The sequence below is a fragment of the Dendrobates tinctorius genome, unplaced genomic scaffold, assembly GCF_039654945.1.
Source record: "Dendrobates tinctorius isolate UK_male_01 unplaced genomic scaffold, ASM3965494v1 ptg000065l, whole genome shotgun sequence".
Lineage (NCBI taxonomy): Eukaryota > Metazoa > Chordata > Amphibia > Anura > Dendrobatidae > Dendrobates > Dendrobates tinctorius.
In genome coordinates, this window is record NW_027361733.1 from 21,881,121 (window position 1) to 21,897,146 (window position 16,026).

General features: G+C 43.1%; 1 protein-coding gene across 3 annotated transcripts in view; it reads right to left on the reverse strand.

The window, feature by feature from the left end:
• The window catches only part of ZBP1 (Z-DNA binding protein 1), a 34,491-nt gene that overhangs the window by 10,215 nt on the left and 8,250 nt on the right, over positions 1-16,026 (reverse strand). The window contains exons 4-6 of one of the 3 annotated variants that reach the window (XM_073580692.1): positions 14,391-14,468; positions 4,487-4,657; positions 1,927-2,037 (exon numbers count right to left, since the gene is read on the reverse strand). In XM_073580692.1, coding sequence (XP_073436793.1) covers positions 1,927-2,037; positions 4,487-4,657; positions 14,391-14,468 — 360 coding nt within the window. Of the gene's footprint in view, positions 1-1,905; positions 2,038-4,486; positions 4,658-14,390; positions 14,469-16,026 lie in introns of all 3 variants that reach the window. The other 2 variants (XM_073580691.1, XM_073580693.1) reach the window with 2 other exon arrangements.

Consider the following 16,026-nt stretch of genomic DNA (forward strand, 5'->3'; position numbering starts at 1 on the left):
CTGAAAACCCACCTCTTCAAGAAAGCCTACAGCCTGCAATGAACCCACTACCTCCTCACCACTACCGGAGATGTCACCTCAACCAACACTGGAACTGCTGCAACCCACCAACCTACTGTCTCCTTCCCCACCATCCTGTAGCATGTAAGCCCGAAAGTTTGTTTACTGTAAGTGATATCTGCAATTTGTATGTAACCCCTTCTTATGTACAGCACCATGGAATCAATGGTGCTGTATAAATAAATAAATAATAATAACTATGGGGTGCATTATACTATGGAAATTGAATTGTACTACATGGATGACTATGGTGGTGCATTATACTATATGGAGCACTATGAGGAGTGGATTATACTATATGGAGGACTGAGCAGTGTATTTTAGTATATGGAGGACTATGAGGAGTGTATTACACTATATGGAAGATTGAGTAGTGTATTATACTATATGGAGGACTGAGTGCATTTTAATATATGGAGGGCTATGAGAAATGCATTACACTATATGGAGGACTGAGGGGTGTATTATACTATATGGTGGACTATGGGAAGTGTATAATACTATATGTCGAACTCAGGAGTGTATTTTAATATATAGAGGACTATAAGGAGTGTATTCTGCTCTATGGAGGACTATGGTTAGCGTATTATACTATATGGAGGACTATGGGGAGTGTATTATACCATATGGAGGACTATGGGGAGTGTATTATACTACATGGAGGACTGTGGGGAGTGTTTTATACTATATGGAGGACTATGGGAAGTGTATAATACTATATGTAGAACTGAGGAGTGTATTTTAATATATAGAGGACTATAGGGAGTGTATTATGCTATATGGAGGACTATGGTGAGTGTATTATACTATATGGAGGACTATGGGGGTGTATTATAATATATGGAGGACTATGGTGAGTGTATTATACCATATGGAGGACTATGGGGAGTGTATTATACTATATGGAGGACTATGGGGAGTGTTTTATACTATATGGAGGACTATGAGGAGTGTATTATACTATATGGAGGACTATGGGGGGTGTATTATACTATATGAAGGACTATGGGGCACATTATATTATATGGAGGACTATGGGGAGTGAATTTTACAATATGGAGGACTGTTGTGCACATTATAATATATGGAGGACTATGGGGTGTATTATACTAAACAAGCAAAATGCTGCCTATTCATCAAGTGATTGGATTGTTTATGCCGGAACAAAAATCATTGTTCTCAGCAGCACATCACCGGTGTAAACTGTAGATGTGCTGCTGATAACATGATACTGTATTGGGACAGAGTGATCTAATTGTGATTGTTCTGTTCCCATCATTATTCCTCAGTCAGTGGAAAGAGGCCGGGAAACAAGTGTTGAACGATTTCAATATTGTTGATCACACTCGTTTAGCGGCCTGAACTCAATGCACATAACTACAACCGAAATGCTTCTGTGTGTGCAATATGTTAGCATTTGGTGCCCCATTTTAAACGTTTGCCTAGGGCCCCACTTTGCCTAAAACTGGCCCTGCTAACCGAGCATGGTCATGTGCTAACTGTCTTTTGTCTGCTCGAATAATATGTTTGAGTCCCCGCAGCAGGATGTCTCTTGGCAGTTGAACAGTCGAGGGGACTAGATCAAATTTTTCAAGCACACCAAAATCACTCGGTTAGCACATGACCATGCTCGGATAACACCTTATCCGAGCATGTTGCTCATCACGTGTTACTAACTGTCATGTGTGATATACTGAGCATGAGTATCTATACCATCATGTCTTATACTGCTAAGCTGCTATATCGAATCTTACTGTGTGATACTGCCAGCTGCACCTCTGTATATAGTCCTATCATGTGTGACATTGTCTACTGAGCCTCAGTATCTAAATGATTTGCCGTCACCTTCTCTAATTGGCTCTGTACCTCCTTGAGTCGTCCTCAATGTTGTATCACCAACGGTGAATGAATGACACCCGTAAAGGTTAATGTTGTAGTGTCTAATCACATTTTGTGGTGTGCTCATCATCTGAGATCCTGTAATAAAAAGTTGTCTTTTAAATAACACACAGATTTTAAAGGGAGCTCCACGTACCGTAGTTTGTAATTCTCTCATGACTTTGCTGACTATGGAATTCCCCTAGTTTACATTGATAATTTATGAGGTTGACCATCTTGATTTTTCTTCTGCCGTTGATAACAGCTTTCATTTAGTATTATGTTCTTGAAAAATGATTGGTTGCTATATTGGCAACAAATGTTAGCCATTTTTTTTTAAACCCACTCCTGCCTCTTTTTGTTGCTCTTGTTTCCAAATTTTTGAGTTGTTATTATTAGGGAATCCCATTTTCTCAATGAGATAATAAAGAGGATCTTAAAGGGAACCTGTCACCATAAATAATGCTGTTAACCTGCAGATATGCGGTCATTCTGCAGGTTAACAGCATTATTATTCTATTATTTCTCCCCACAGGCGCTCGCCAGCATAACAATCCTGTTAACCTGCAAATTAACCGCATATCTGCAGGTTAACAGCATTATTTATGGTGACAGGTTCCCTTTAAGTCTAACTATTTTTTAGTTTGGTCATAGCGGCAATTGAAGAACTGATAATTCCTTAACCCCTTCATGACCGGGCTATTTTCCCTTTTTCCTTCCTTCTTACAAAAGGCATAACTTTATTATTTTTCAATTCTCATAACCAGACGAGGGATTTTTTTTTATTATTTGTTTTTTTGGAGGGGAGGGAAATTATTTACCATGTTCTCTATATGGTAAAATTGTCCTGGCAATAAGATTCACCCGGTCAGCATGGGTTCACAGATACCAAATATGTATAGGTTTTTTTTTTTTAAAATTACAATGGTGAAAAAAAATTGGAAATTTGAAAGAAAATAATTTTTGCTTGTGTCCCCATTTTCTGAGACCCAAAATGTATTACATTTTCGGGATATGGGGCTGTCTGATGGCTTGTTTTTTGCGCCCTGAGCTGACGTTTTTACTGATATAATTTTGGGGACTATACAATGTTTTGATCGCCTCTTATTGAGAAAAAACATTTTTTAATTTTGGCCTTTTGATTTTTTTCTTGTTACGCTCTTTACCAATGGAATTAATTTATTAATATTTTAATAAATTGGACTTTTATGAGTGCAGCGATACCAAATATGTGTATTTTTTTTAAATTGCATTATTTTTAATGGGGCAAAAGGGGTGATTTGAACATTTGTATTTTTTTTTCATAACTTTAGAAAACTTTTTTTGTTCACTTTTTAGTCTCCTTGGGGGACTTGAACCTGCGATCGCTTGTGCTATACATAGTAGTTCATCAGCACTGCTGTGTATAGTAAAAATCACAGCCTCCTAAGAATGCCAGCTAAATGCTGGTCTTCACATGAGAATCATCATGACAATCATGTTACAGGCATGTCAATGGGCACATAGAATGACGCATCCCCTGCCAGTGAGCACTAATCTCTGACCGCGGCATTTAACAGTCATGGGTGGAGCTCATGATGGCTGAATAATTCGACCATCATCAGCATGGAAAGATACCGACACAGTTTGCAAACCCGCATCAAAATCAGGGACACGACATATGACGTATCTACAGTGAGTATGGAAAGTATTCAGACCACTTTAAATGTTTCACTCTCTGTTTCATTGCAGCCATTTGGTAAATTCAAAAAAGTTCATTTTTTTCTCATTACTGTACACTCTGCACCCCATCTTGACTGAAAAAAACAGAATGTAGAAATTTTAGCAAATTTATTAAAAGAAAAACTGAAATATCACATGGTCATAAAATGGCTACAATGAAACAGAGTGAATAATTTAAAGGGGTCTGAATATTTTCCGTACCCACTGTATATGTCAAGTGTCGTGAAGAGGTTAAAAAGGTTTTGGAAAATTCTTGCTCCCAGGTACAGTCTTTTTTTTTTTTTTTGGTTTAAAAAAAAAAAAAGACAAGCTATGTTCTTGTTGCTATGAATAGGATTATAGACAAAAACACAAATCACCGTGTTGTGGGCTAGTCCCTCCAGCAGGCAGTGCGGTCAGCTTTGGCTGGTCCCTCATTGTATTACCATAGCACGGACTCGTTACTCCTGCATACACAAATAAATTGTAGCTAATGGAACAATGAATTAAATGCTCCACCAAGTTGTTCCCAAACCACTTTGTAAGATGGTTCATTTCCATCACTTTTTTTTAGAACCATTGCTAGATCTTGCCCTGAGCTAACATTGGCACATGTAACTCCGATGCCGCTATCCCTTCTGCTGTCCTGTTCGTAAGAAAACTTGCCGCCATCAATTTCAATATGAGACTGGTTGATGGCAGAGTCTTCTAAACCGCAGTTCGGAGATCCTCTTAATGTTTGTGGGAGTTCTAAAACAAAAAGTCCCATATATAAATATATCACTCCGCTGACCATTCTATAGGTAGCCATTGTACCGATTGCTCTTAAATAGACATCTCCAGTAACCTGTATTAATGGACCACAGTTTCTCCTTGTTGTCCATGCAGAGTAGATTTAATTCCTTCATCTTATAAAGATCGCGGTTCACGTCCTTCGCCACCTTCTTCCCGATCCCTTTAGCAATGTTTCGTGCTTTTGATGGCTCATTTGATGTCAAGAAGGTAATGATGTTTTCCTCTATAATGGAAAGATGTTGTCATCAGAACATTTTCTTCACAGCTGTAATTGTGAACTCTAGTGGGAGTTTGGGCTTCTTATTCCTGGTGAGATTCCATTAATATACCATTATAGATCTCCATATTTCATAACTCACAACTTTTGAAAAAGAGCAAGGAGGGACAGGATATGTGGCGCACTTAGGGCACTTTGGCATAACTTTAGGCCACGCCCTTAGCCACACCCATTTATCATTTCATTCTCACCTGGGTGTAAGAGGGTGACAGGGACTGTCATTTGCCTTCCATCCTGAATAAAAACGTTCGCAAAATGGTTCTGACATGATTTTATGATATTTTTATGACTGCTGTAATACATGAAAATGCATAAAACTTTATAAGAACTAACTGATGCTGTTATTGTGATGTAATGTAGATATTGTACAATTTGAGTAATGTGTGGTGAATAGGGAAAGCATAGTCAGGTTTAGGACATAAGGTATAGTATAGGGCTTAGAGGTTAGATTAAGAAAGAGAAATATGCAGTGGTGGGCATATTAGTTATAAGAAGTAGTGTACAGGTTTAGGTATGGTTAATATGCTGCGACTAGCCCATCATGGGAGAAGGAGAGGAGCACATCCTTCTCTCATGAATCACTTCCTGGTTTGATTAGATAGAGAGATAGATACAGTGTTAAATGAGAGTTCAAGGCCAGAGCGCTGGCGGCACCAGGAGTATGTATTGTCCTGAGACTATAAGAACATCGGCAACTTGCTTCAGCAGATATTCCTGTAATGTCCTGGGCCTACGGCCGAACTAGGCATGGGGACGAGTCCCTTATTTCCTTCCAAGAAGTGGTCTTGAGAATACTGCGTGGCCGAATGGAAGATCCCAGGAGCTGAAGGAACAAGTAAGAATAAAGTTTCTATTCTCTCCAGGGTGCTTTCAGTACAAAGCCTGGGCATTTTCATAACACTATTAACCCTATATCTGTAGGTCAATAGTGTTATCTAACCTGACTGATTCCCTTTAACATAGGTAATAAAATGTTATTGTACTATTATGTTATATTATTGTGGAGGGCTATTTATTTTCAATTTTATTAGACTCAGGAGAGAAGACAGATAGTGTTAATAAACCGCTTCTGTCTTCTTAAGGTACATTCAGTGGTACGCAGTGTGAGCTCAGCAGGTCAGTGCTCATGCTATGCAGCACTACACTGGTGAGGACAGGATGGGACACTTGGCTTGTAAGGGGGAAGACCGGGCTGCGAGTACCTGCTTGCCGGGACCGGAACTGTTGAGGCTGAATCCCCTGTTGCATGGGGGAAGAAATAAGAAGCCGGACCAACCTCCTGATCCAGGGAGGCGGGGTGATAGAAAAGAAAAAGCGCGCGCAGCAGCAGACAGTTTGGCGACAACCTGGGGCATCAATTTATGGACTAGGGAATCAGCGTAAGGTACTGGAGACCGACCGCTGCCGCCAGATGACGGTTCTTTGTTGCCTACAGGACCTTCTTGGACAAACACCGCACCAGCCGTTGTTAGTGCTATTGACTTCCCAGCAGGATTTGCCAGAACTGCCGTTACTTGATCCTTGTTCTTTAACCATGCATATCCTTTGCAAAATTGAACTGTTTATTCCCTCATTTAACTGTTTGCCTCTGCTTCCTGTCCATCACTGCATCCCGCAACCTGTTACACTTGGCATGGTCAGCATGATGCAGTCCACGGGGGCAGAGGTGGCATACCAAGCGGTCAAGGGCTAGTATACCGCTGGGAGCAATGTTGAGCAACCTCCCAGGGAGCAACGCTCTGCTATGGGACTGGAGTGAGCGGGTCAGGGGTAAGTTGAGGATGCACCCCATGACCCCTGCGATGAAGTCAATGATTGCCATGATGGGCCTGGACAGAGAGGCGAGGAGCTCCGTCATGTTCCGACCCCCCCATGAGCAAGATACCTTCAACAAGGTGTTATGAATCTTAGAGGAAAAGCATGAGGACCCCGCATACGTTGCAGAATTGCACATGTGCTTGTTTAGCCATGTCCAAAGGGAGGAGGAGTTCGTGACTCAATACATGAATGCGCTGCAGGGGATCCCGCTGCGATCGCTAAGCGGGATGACGTAAGTGTAGGGCCTCCAGATATAATTCTGAGAGACCAGCTAGTGTCAGGCTTTAGAGATGCGCTTCTTAAGCAAGCCTTGCGTGAGCATCAGCGAGCTAATCTGCGCATGACTTTCAGAAATGGGGGCAGAAGCGCGCAAATGGGAACAAGAGCAGGGGACTTTGGCAGGGATGGTCCGGAGCCACGAAGTACCTACCCCGAACGAGGAAGATCTGGAGTGGTCCCGTGAATTACAGCAGGGAATGTGAAAAATGAGGGCAGAAATCAGGAGCCTAAAGGAAACCCTTGCTACTGCCATGGAGTCTGATCCCATACCTTGGGGTAACTCACGGTAAGACCTAAAAGAAGTTAGGGGAGAGAAACGGAGCATAAGAGCAACCACAGCAGCAGCCCCAGAATCTAATTCCATATCCTGGGGTGAAGGGCAATTACAGAGGGGGTATGCCTCTCGTGGAGGACGGCGATCCTGACCGAAGCGCCCAGCAGATAAGCGCAGAAGTGAGTGTTCGACGTGTGAAAAAATGGGACACCTGTCAAGGAGTTGCCCTACAGGAGACAGCTGACGGCAAAGATTCGCTCACCCCTCCGAAGGTCATACTCCCTGGGGAGAGCACTGCACCTGGAAGAAATGGTACGGTAAGCGGAGGGGCCTCACCCAGGGCAAGGCAGAGCCTTGGTGTCAGATGCCGAAAAGTGAGGAAGAAGGCGTCGGCTGCCTACAGTGAGATGTCTGCGGTACTCAGGCGCATGGAGGCGGATCGAGTGAAACACCGAATTGGACCCAATGGTCCCGTCTGTGAGATTCAACACGAAGGGGAAGAAGGGACACCTACCTGAGTAGTCGACCGAAGTATAGAATCATAGAATCATAGAATCGTAGAGTTGGAAGGGACCTCCTGGGCCATCTGGTCCAACCCCCTGCTCAAAGCAGGATTCGCTAAATCATCCCAGTCAGATGTCTGTCCAGCCTCTGTTTGAAGACTTCCATTGAAGGAGAACTCACCACTTCTCGTGGCAGCCTGTTCCACTCATTGATCACTCTAACTGTCAAAAAGTTTTTTCTAATATCTAATCTGTGTCTCCTCCCATTCAGTTTCATCCCATTGCTTCTAGTCTTTCCTTGTGCAAATGAGAATAAAGTTGATCCTTCTACAATGTGACAGCCCTTTAGATATTTGTAGACAGCTATTAAGTCTCCTCTCAGTCTTCTCTTTTGCAAACTAAACATTCCCAAATCCTGCAACCTTTCCTCATAAGACAGGGTTTGCAGACCGGTCACCATTCTGGTCGCTCTTTTCTGAACTTGCTCCAGTTTGTTGATGTCTTTTTTAAAATGTGGTGCCCAAAACTGGACACAATATTCCAGATGAGGTCTGACCAAAGAGGAGTAGAGGGAAATAATGACCTCACGTGATCTAGACTGTATGCTTCTGTTAATACATCCTAGAATTGCATTTGCCTTTTTTTGCTGCTGCATCACACTGTTGACTCATATTCAGTCTGTGATCTATTAGTATACCCAAGTCTTTTTCACATGTGCTGTCACTTAGCCCTATTCCTCCCATTCTATATATGGTTTTTTCATTTTTATTGCCCAGATGTAGTACTTTGCATTTCTCCCTGTTAAAAACCATTCTGTTAGTTGCTGCCCACTTCTCCAGTTTATTTAAATCTTTTTGAATCCTCTCTCTCTCTTCTCTAGTATTAGCTATCCCTCCTAGCTTTGTGTCATCAGCAAATTTAATCAGTTTACCCTCAATTCCTTCATCTAAATCGTTGATAAAGATGTTGAACAATACAGGGCCCAGGACAGAGCCCTGTGGTACCCCACTTGAGACATTCTTCCAACTGGATGTGCAGCCATTTACGACCACTCTTTGGGTCCGATCACTAAGCCAGTTATGAATCCACCTAACAGTTGCCTTGTCCATTCCATACTTAGTCATTTTTTCAATAAGGATTGTATGAGAGACTTTGTCAAATGCTTTGCTGAAGTCAAGATATACTATATCTACAGCATTTCCTTGATCCACCCAATCAGTGATACCGTCATAGAAGGAAATTAAGTTAGTCTGACATGACTTATTAGTTACAAACCCATGCTGACTCTGTTTAATCACTTCATTCTTATCCAGGTATTGACATACATGTTGTTTAATAATTTGTTCAAAGATCTTTCCTGGTATAGAAGTCAGACTCACCAGCCTATAGTTGCCTGGGTCCACCTTCTTCCCCTTTTTGAAGATAGGAACAACATTTGCTCTTCTCCAGTCTTCTGGCACTTCTCCTGTTCTCCAAGAATTTTCAAAGATTATGGAGAGGGGTTCAAAAATTTCCTCTGCTATCTCCTTCAGTACTCTGGGGTGTAATTCATCTGGACCTGGAGACTTGAATTCATTTAGGTTAGCTAAGTGTTTCCTCACTATCTTTCTGTTTATAGATATCCTGGATTCTTCTATTCCCTTAATAGGACAGTGAAGAACAGTTGATGTTACATTTCCTTTCTGAGAGAAAACAGATGCAAAATAGGAATTTAAAAGTTCAGCCTTCTCAACATCCTGTCTTACCATTTCATCATTTTCATCCTGTAAAAATCCTATAGCATCTTTGACTTTTCTTTTACTTTTGACATATCCCCAAAATCCTTTATTTTTGCTTTTGACATCTCTTGCAAGCCTCAATTCATTTTCAGCTTTAGATAATCTGATTTGTGCCCTGCAGGTTCTGCAGACAGCATTATATTCTTCTTTAGATATGCCTCCCTCTTTCCATTTTATAAACATTTTTTTCTTCCTTTTTAGCATGTGCTTAAGTTCTGTGTTCATCCATCCTGGTTTCCTTAAATGCTTCCTATTCTTCCCTCTTTTCGGAATTGTTAACAACTGTGCTTTGAGAATTTCATTTTTCAAGATTTCCCATCCTTCCTGGACATTTTTGTCTTTAAGGATATCCAGCCATTGGATCCCTCCAATTCTCTTTCTGAATCCCTTAAAATCTGCCTTTCTGAAATCTAACCTTGACGTCTGAGTCTTCACAGGTCTTCCGCCTCTAGTTATCCAAAATTCTAAAATAGCATGGTCGCTACCTCCTAGGGTCCCAGCCACTTTTACCTCCTCAACCATTTCCTCCCTGTTTATAAGGATTAGATCCAAGGTAGCAGTTCCCCTTGTTTTCTCCCTTACCTTTTGGAAGATAAAGTTGTCAGCAAGAGAGGATAAGAATTTCCTTGACCTGTTAGTTTTGCCTGAGAGAGATTCCCAACAAATGTCTGGATAGTTGAAATCTCCCATGACAACTATGTCATATTTTTTGGAGAACTTGGCCATTTGATGCATAAAGAGTTCATCCATATCTTCAGCTTGCACAGGCGGCCTGTAGTAAATGCCTACAATGGTGTCCTTTCCATTGTTCTGTCCTTGTATTCTTACCCAAACAGTTTCCACAAAACTCCCAGTCTCTGAAGCTTCAATCTCTGTGCAGATATACACGTTTCGAACATACAATGCGACACCCCCTCCTCGTTTATCAAGTCTGTTTCTTGCAAATAAGTTGTATCCTTCTAGTCTTGTATTCCAATCATGTGTATCGTCCCACCAAGTTTCAGTGATTCCAATGACATCATATTTCTTTTCCTGTGTTAGTAGTTCCAATTCTCCTTGTTTGTTGCCCATGCTTTGTGCATTAGTATAGAAACACTTTAGTTTGTGATTGGTTTCTCTTTCTCCAATATTTTTATTAATTAGATTCTTTCGTCTTTGTTCTTCCTTTCCACTTCTAATAGCAGAGTTCTCAATAGCATTTGTCAGGTGTATGGCTTTTTCTGGTCTTTTGCTTCCCTTCCCATGTTGTTCTAGTTTAAAGCTCTCCTTACAAGTGTAGCAAGGCGACTTCCAAATACATGCTTTCCAGTCTTCGTAAGGTACACCCCATCTCTAGCAAGTAGTCCATCGTATAAGTAGTTCACTCCGTGATCCAGAAATCCAAATCGTTGCTGACGGCACCATCGACGTAGCCAGTTGTTCACCTGCAGAATCTTATTCCACCTCCTTGTTCCATGGCCATCCACTGGGAGGATGGAAGAGAAGACCACCTGCGCTCCCAGTTCTTTCACTTTCTTGCCTAAGTCTTCAAAGTCTCTGCAGATGGTTTCCAGGTCGTTTCTTGCGGTGTCATTTGTCCCCACATGTAGTAGCAGGAATGGGTAGTCATCTGTAGGTCTGAAGAGTCCTGATATCCTGTCAGACACATCTTTAATTTTTGCACCTGGAAGACAGCACATTTCTCTTGAAGTTATATCCGGTCTGCAGATAGCGGCCTCTGTTCCTCTCAACAGGGAATCCCCCATGACCACCACTCTCCGTTTCTTCTTCACAACATTTCTCTTTCTCCATCCAGGAGGACTCTGAAGGCGTACAAGGTTGCTGTTTGTTGGCAAAGTCTTATCCTGATGTATTTCTTCATCGTTTTCCTGTGTGAGAGCCTGGTACTGGTTTCTGAGCAGTATGGGTGCTGACTGCCTCCTGATCCTCCTGCTTCTCTGGGTCACATGTCTCCATTCCTCTGTTTCTTCAGGTGCACTTCGAATTTCTTCTCTTTCTGTAACATGAAGAGATAATTCTGCTCTGTCCAAGAACTCTTCACCTTCCTTAATGATCTTCAACGTAGTTAACCTCTCTTCGAGATTTTGCAACTTTTCCTCCAACAGAGACACAAGCTTGCATTTGTGGCATGTGAAGTTTGGCTTTTCCACTGGTAAATCTGTGAACATGTAGCAAGAAATGCAGCTCACCAGATGGCTCCTGGCCTCTTCCATCTTGAGATTTCTTAAAAACGATGAAAGATGAGCCAAAACCCAGTGATCGTTGAGCTCGTGGAGACTCTTCACTTATCCCAGAAGGCACTGCAAATGATCTCCTCAAGACTCTTCCCCTGTTTTTCCGATTTCCTCTTTTCAGCTGCAACGGCCAAAACCCAGTGATCGTTGAGCTCGCGGAGACTCTTCACTTATCCCAGAAGGCACTGGGAATATGCAAATGATCTCCTCAAGACTCTTCCCCTGGTTTTCCGATTTCCTCTTTTCAGCTGCAACGGCCAAAACCCAGTGATCGTTGAGCTCGCGGAGACTCTTCACTTATCCCAGAAGGCACTGGGAATATGCAAATGATCTCCTCAAGACTCTTCCCCTGGAAGATCCCAAAGGAGGAGACAAAGTGCCAAGTGTCCCTGGAACACTTACTCCCACGGTTCCCGTTGGTGATGAGGAAGAACCACTTGCCTCGTTCTCTGAAATGGATGGTTCGCCGCCCGCCAGTCCAAGGGAATTACATAGGCCTGCAACTCCAGAGATGGCTGCTCCATTGAGCCCAGACGTACTTCTGCCCTCTACAACCCAACCTGAACTATGCCGTGCTGTGCGGACGATGGCTGGAATACCTTCCACTCGTTATGATCAAGACCAGTTTATTTGGCAGCATATGGTGCGAGAAATGGAAGAGTGTGAACATCTGATGAAGGAACTCTCGCCCGTGGAATGGTGAGCTAAAGAAGAGGAGGAGTGTAAGGGGGAAGACTGAGCTGCGAGTACCTGCTTGCCGGGACCGGAACTGCTGAGACTGCATCCACTGTTGTATGGGGGAAGAAATTAGAAGCTGGACCAACCTCCTGACCCAGGGAAGTGGGGTGATATAAAAGAGAAAGCGCACGCAGCAGAGAGGTTGGTGCCAACCTAGGGCAGCGCGCAGTCAGGTGAGCGGCGCCCTCCGTTCCCCCCACTGAGTACCGGCGCTGCGACAGGTCCTGCCGTCTGCAAAGGGGCCGCTGCACTGAGAGGAGCCGGGTGTTCCGCAGCAGTCCAGATAGAGAAGTGCTCCGTGCTACGAGCATCGGCAATGCACAGGCCGGCGTCCGGTGCCTCCCGTCGCCAACATCGGGGACTAGAGAGAGAGAGGTGCAGTGTGTCTGGTGGCTACCAGAAAGCAAGGCGCCGTATGCTCCATGTCCGTGAGTACAGTGCCCGTGCCACATAAGAGGGACCGACCGTGTACAGGACAAACACTTGCACCCTCATTTTGCCAGTTTATACTTGCCGGTCTACATTGGACTCAGACAGCGCTGCCGCTTTAATTGACTCGGCCACATCAATTTATGGACTAGGGGCTCAGCGTAAGGTACCGGAGACCGACCGCTGCCACCAGAAGATGGTTCTTCGTTGCCTACAGGACCTTCTTGGACAAACACCGCGCCAGCCGTTGTTGGCGCTATTGACTTCCCAGCAGGATTCGCCAGAACAGACATTACATGATCCTTGTTCTTTAACCCTGCATATCCTTTGCAAAATTGGATTGTTTATTCCTTCATTTAACTGTTTGCCTCCCTGGGTGGAGTATCCCATTGTTAATTAAAATGAACCCTTGCTCTGCCTCCTGTCCATCACTGCATCCCGCAACCTGTTACACTCTCACTACCCAGGACAGTGGGATAGATTCCCAAATATGTTACTGTTCTGCCGGATCCTGGACAGTTAGGAGCTATGATATTCCCTCCATCCCTTCACATATGATAATCTGGTTTCCTTCAGTCATCACAAGAGGGAGCTCACTGCATATAGATTTATACAGCTCCCATTATCTATTTATATAATTGCCTTGTAATGTTTTCATTTCCTGTTCTGTCCAGATGTCACCGTATCCCAGAATTCCAAGCGGAGAAAGTTCACCGACCGCCATATTGGGACACCCAAGTGATGGGTGTCTCAATATGGAAACAGCTGCTGGTACCAACCTATTGCACGGTACCACCAGCGGAACAACATCGCACCACACACACACACACACTCTATACGCAGTACACACACTCACGCAGCCTCTTGCACGGTACCACCAGTGGAACACCTTCCGCACAGGCTCAGTGAATCATTCGGCTGATCCCGCCGGCAGCTGCACAACGTGTCTACAGGCAGAGGAAGCCGGTCACATTAAAGGGGTTTTCCCATGAACAAAAGTTCATTTTAAAAATTGTCTGTGTCTGACCGTGTATGGAGCATACCACATCTCCTGGGCAGGGGAGGAAGCAAAAGACAATACTGACATTACAGCAGGGGATCATAGAGGATTCATTTTGTAAGGTAAAATATTTTACTGACTGTTTTTAAACAATATTTTACCTCACAAAATGTATCCTCTGCAATCTCCTGCTGTAATGTTGGTATCGTCTTTTGCTTCCTCCCCTGCCCAGAAGCTGTGGTATGTTCTGTACACGGTCAGACACAGGGGTGAGAGACAGAGCACAGGGTGGAGACAGCTCAAATGGGACAGCACATGAGGGGAGAACACAGTACAGGAAGGAGAGAGACAGCAGACAAGGGGGATAGCACATGGGGTATACAGGTCAAAGAAGAGAGCACGGGAGAAGTCAGCACATGGGGAAAGAGAGAGTGGATAGGTGGGTGAGCACATGGGGGGGGGAGATTCTCAACGCTGCAAAGCCTGTCCCCCATTGTGACATTAATAAGTCAATTCTCAGTAAGCACCTCCTAGACTTCATAGTATATTAGAGGAGCACAATTTTCATTTTACTTAACTCAAAAAAGACAATATCAATTTACTGTAATACTAAGCCATGTACTCACGTTGTTCTGTTAGCTCGATTTTCTTTGAGGCCACTTCTGTCCCTGACATACTTCCATTTTTTGCAGGTCCTTCAACACCTAAAATTAAAATTTATTTTTGCAAACTTTCAGTTCAGTTCCTTTGATCTAACAGATTATCAAATATTCTACTTTATGAATTGATAATAGAAACAACTGTGAAGACTGTAAAACAAAAGTGTAGAAACTTTCAGAAAGAACACAATCTTGTACTAAAAATGTACTTCTGCAGAGACATAGGAACAAGGGGCAGTTAATGAAATGTTCTGTATTATAAAAGGAATTTGACTAAGTCACTTGTTTTATCTATTGCGTTATTTCTGTGCTGTTTTGTGTATAAATATGTGATTCTTCAGATGTTGTATTAGTCTAGCCTGATGAAAAGACCTGAGTAGTCTCGAAAGCTTGCAATTTGTTACCGTCTTTTCAGTTAGCCATTAAAAGGTATCAACCACTGAGGACTCTCAATTCAAAATAAGTTTTTGGGTGGTTTTGCTGTAGCTATTGGGAAGTAAAACAATTGAAGTAAAAGCTGCGGCCAGCAGGTGGCACTGTAGACTTTAATCTACTCTCCAAAGTGAAGAAGGCCTTTTGTGGATAAGAGACATGCTAGAGCGCAATCCACCAGTATGGCGAGCTTACGCAGATCCTTGTGCACAAGCTCATATAAACACTGCAGCCTCTTTAAACCCTTCAGTGCTGGGACATTCATCTTTTCATTAACATTGCTATATGAAGGCTTTTTTTTCTGTGGGATGAGTTGTAGTTTCACTTTATCACATAACATACTGAAAAACATGAACAAAATCCTAAGTGCGGTGAAACTAAAAACAAAAAAACAATTATGGAATTACTACATATATGTGCTCTGGGTATACACATGTCTGTATGTATCTGCTGTGTGTATGTGCTCTGTGTATACAGTGACTTGCGAAAGTATACCCATGCTTCACATTTTTCCTGTTTTGCTACTGAATCACAACCTGTAATTCCACTGTTTTTGTTTTATTTTTTTTTGAGGATTTGCATCTGTTCATGTAAAGAACATGCCTACAACGGTGAACATTTTTTTTTTTTCTTTTTATTGTGAAACAACAAATAGAACAAAATAACTGAAAACTTCAGTGTACATAACTTTTCACCCCCCTAAACTCAGTACTTTGGAGAGCCTCCTTTTGTGGTAATTACAGCCGCAAGTCTCTTTAGATAAGTCTCTATGAGCGTTCCACATCTTTCTGGGATTTTTGTCCATTCCTGAAGGCAAAACTGCTCCAGTGTTGCTTTAGCAGTATGCTTTGGGTCATTGTCTTATTGGAAGGTCAACCCCCGTCCCAGTCTCAAATCACTGACAGACTAAGGCCGGTTTCACATTAGCGCTTTTTCAGCGCGCGCACGGCCGGGGGTAGCTCCGCCCCCGAGCCGGCTCTCTGCCTGGCGTGCCCGCCCCTTCCTTGGAGCGCCGCCTCCTAGTGGACAGCGGCGCCTGCGATCGGCGCACCCTATCTTTAGCATAGGGTGCGCCGATCGTGCGCAGGCCGTGCGCTAGTTGCGCTTTGACCTGCGCTGCGCACTTTTGACGGTGCGCCGTGCGCGCCAAAATCAAACTTTTCGGATTTTG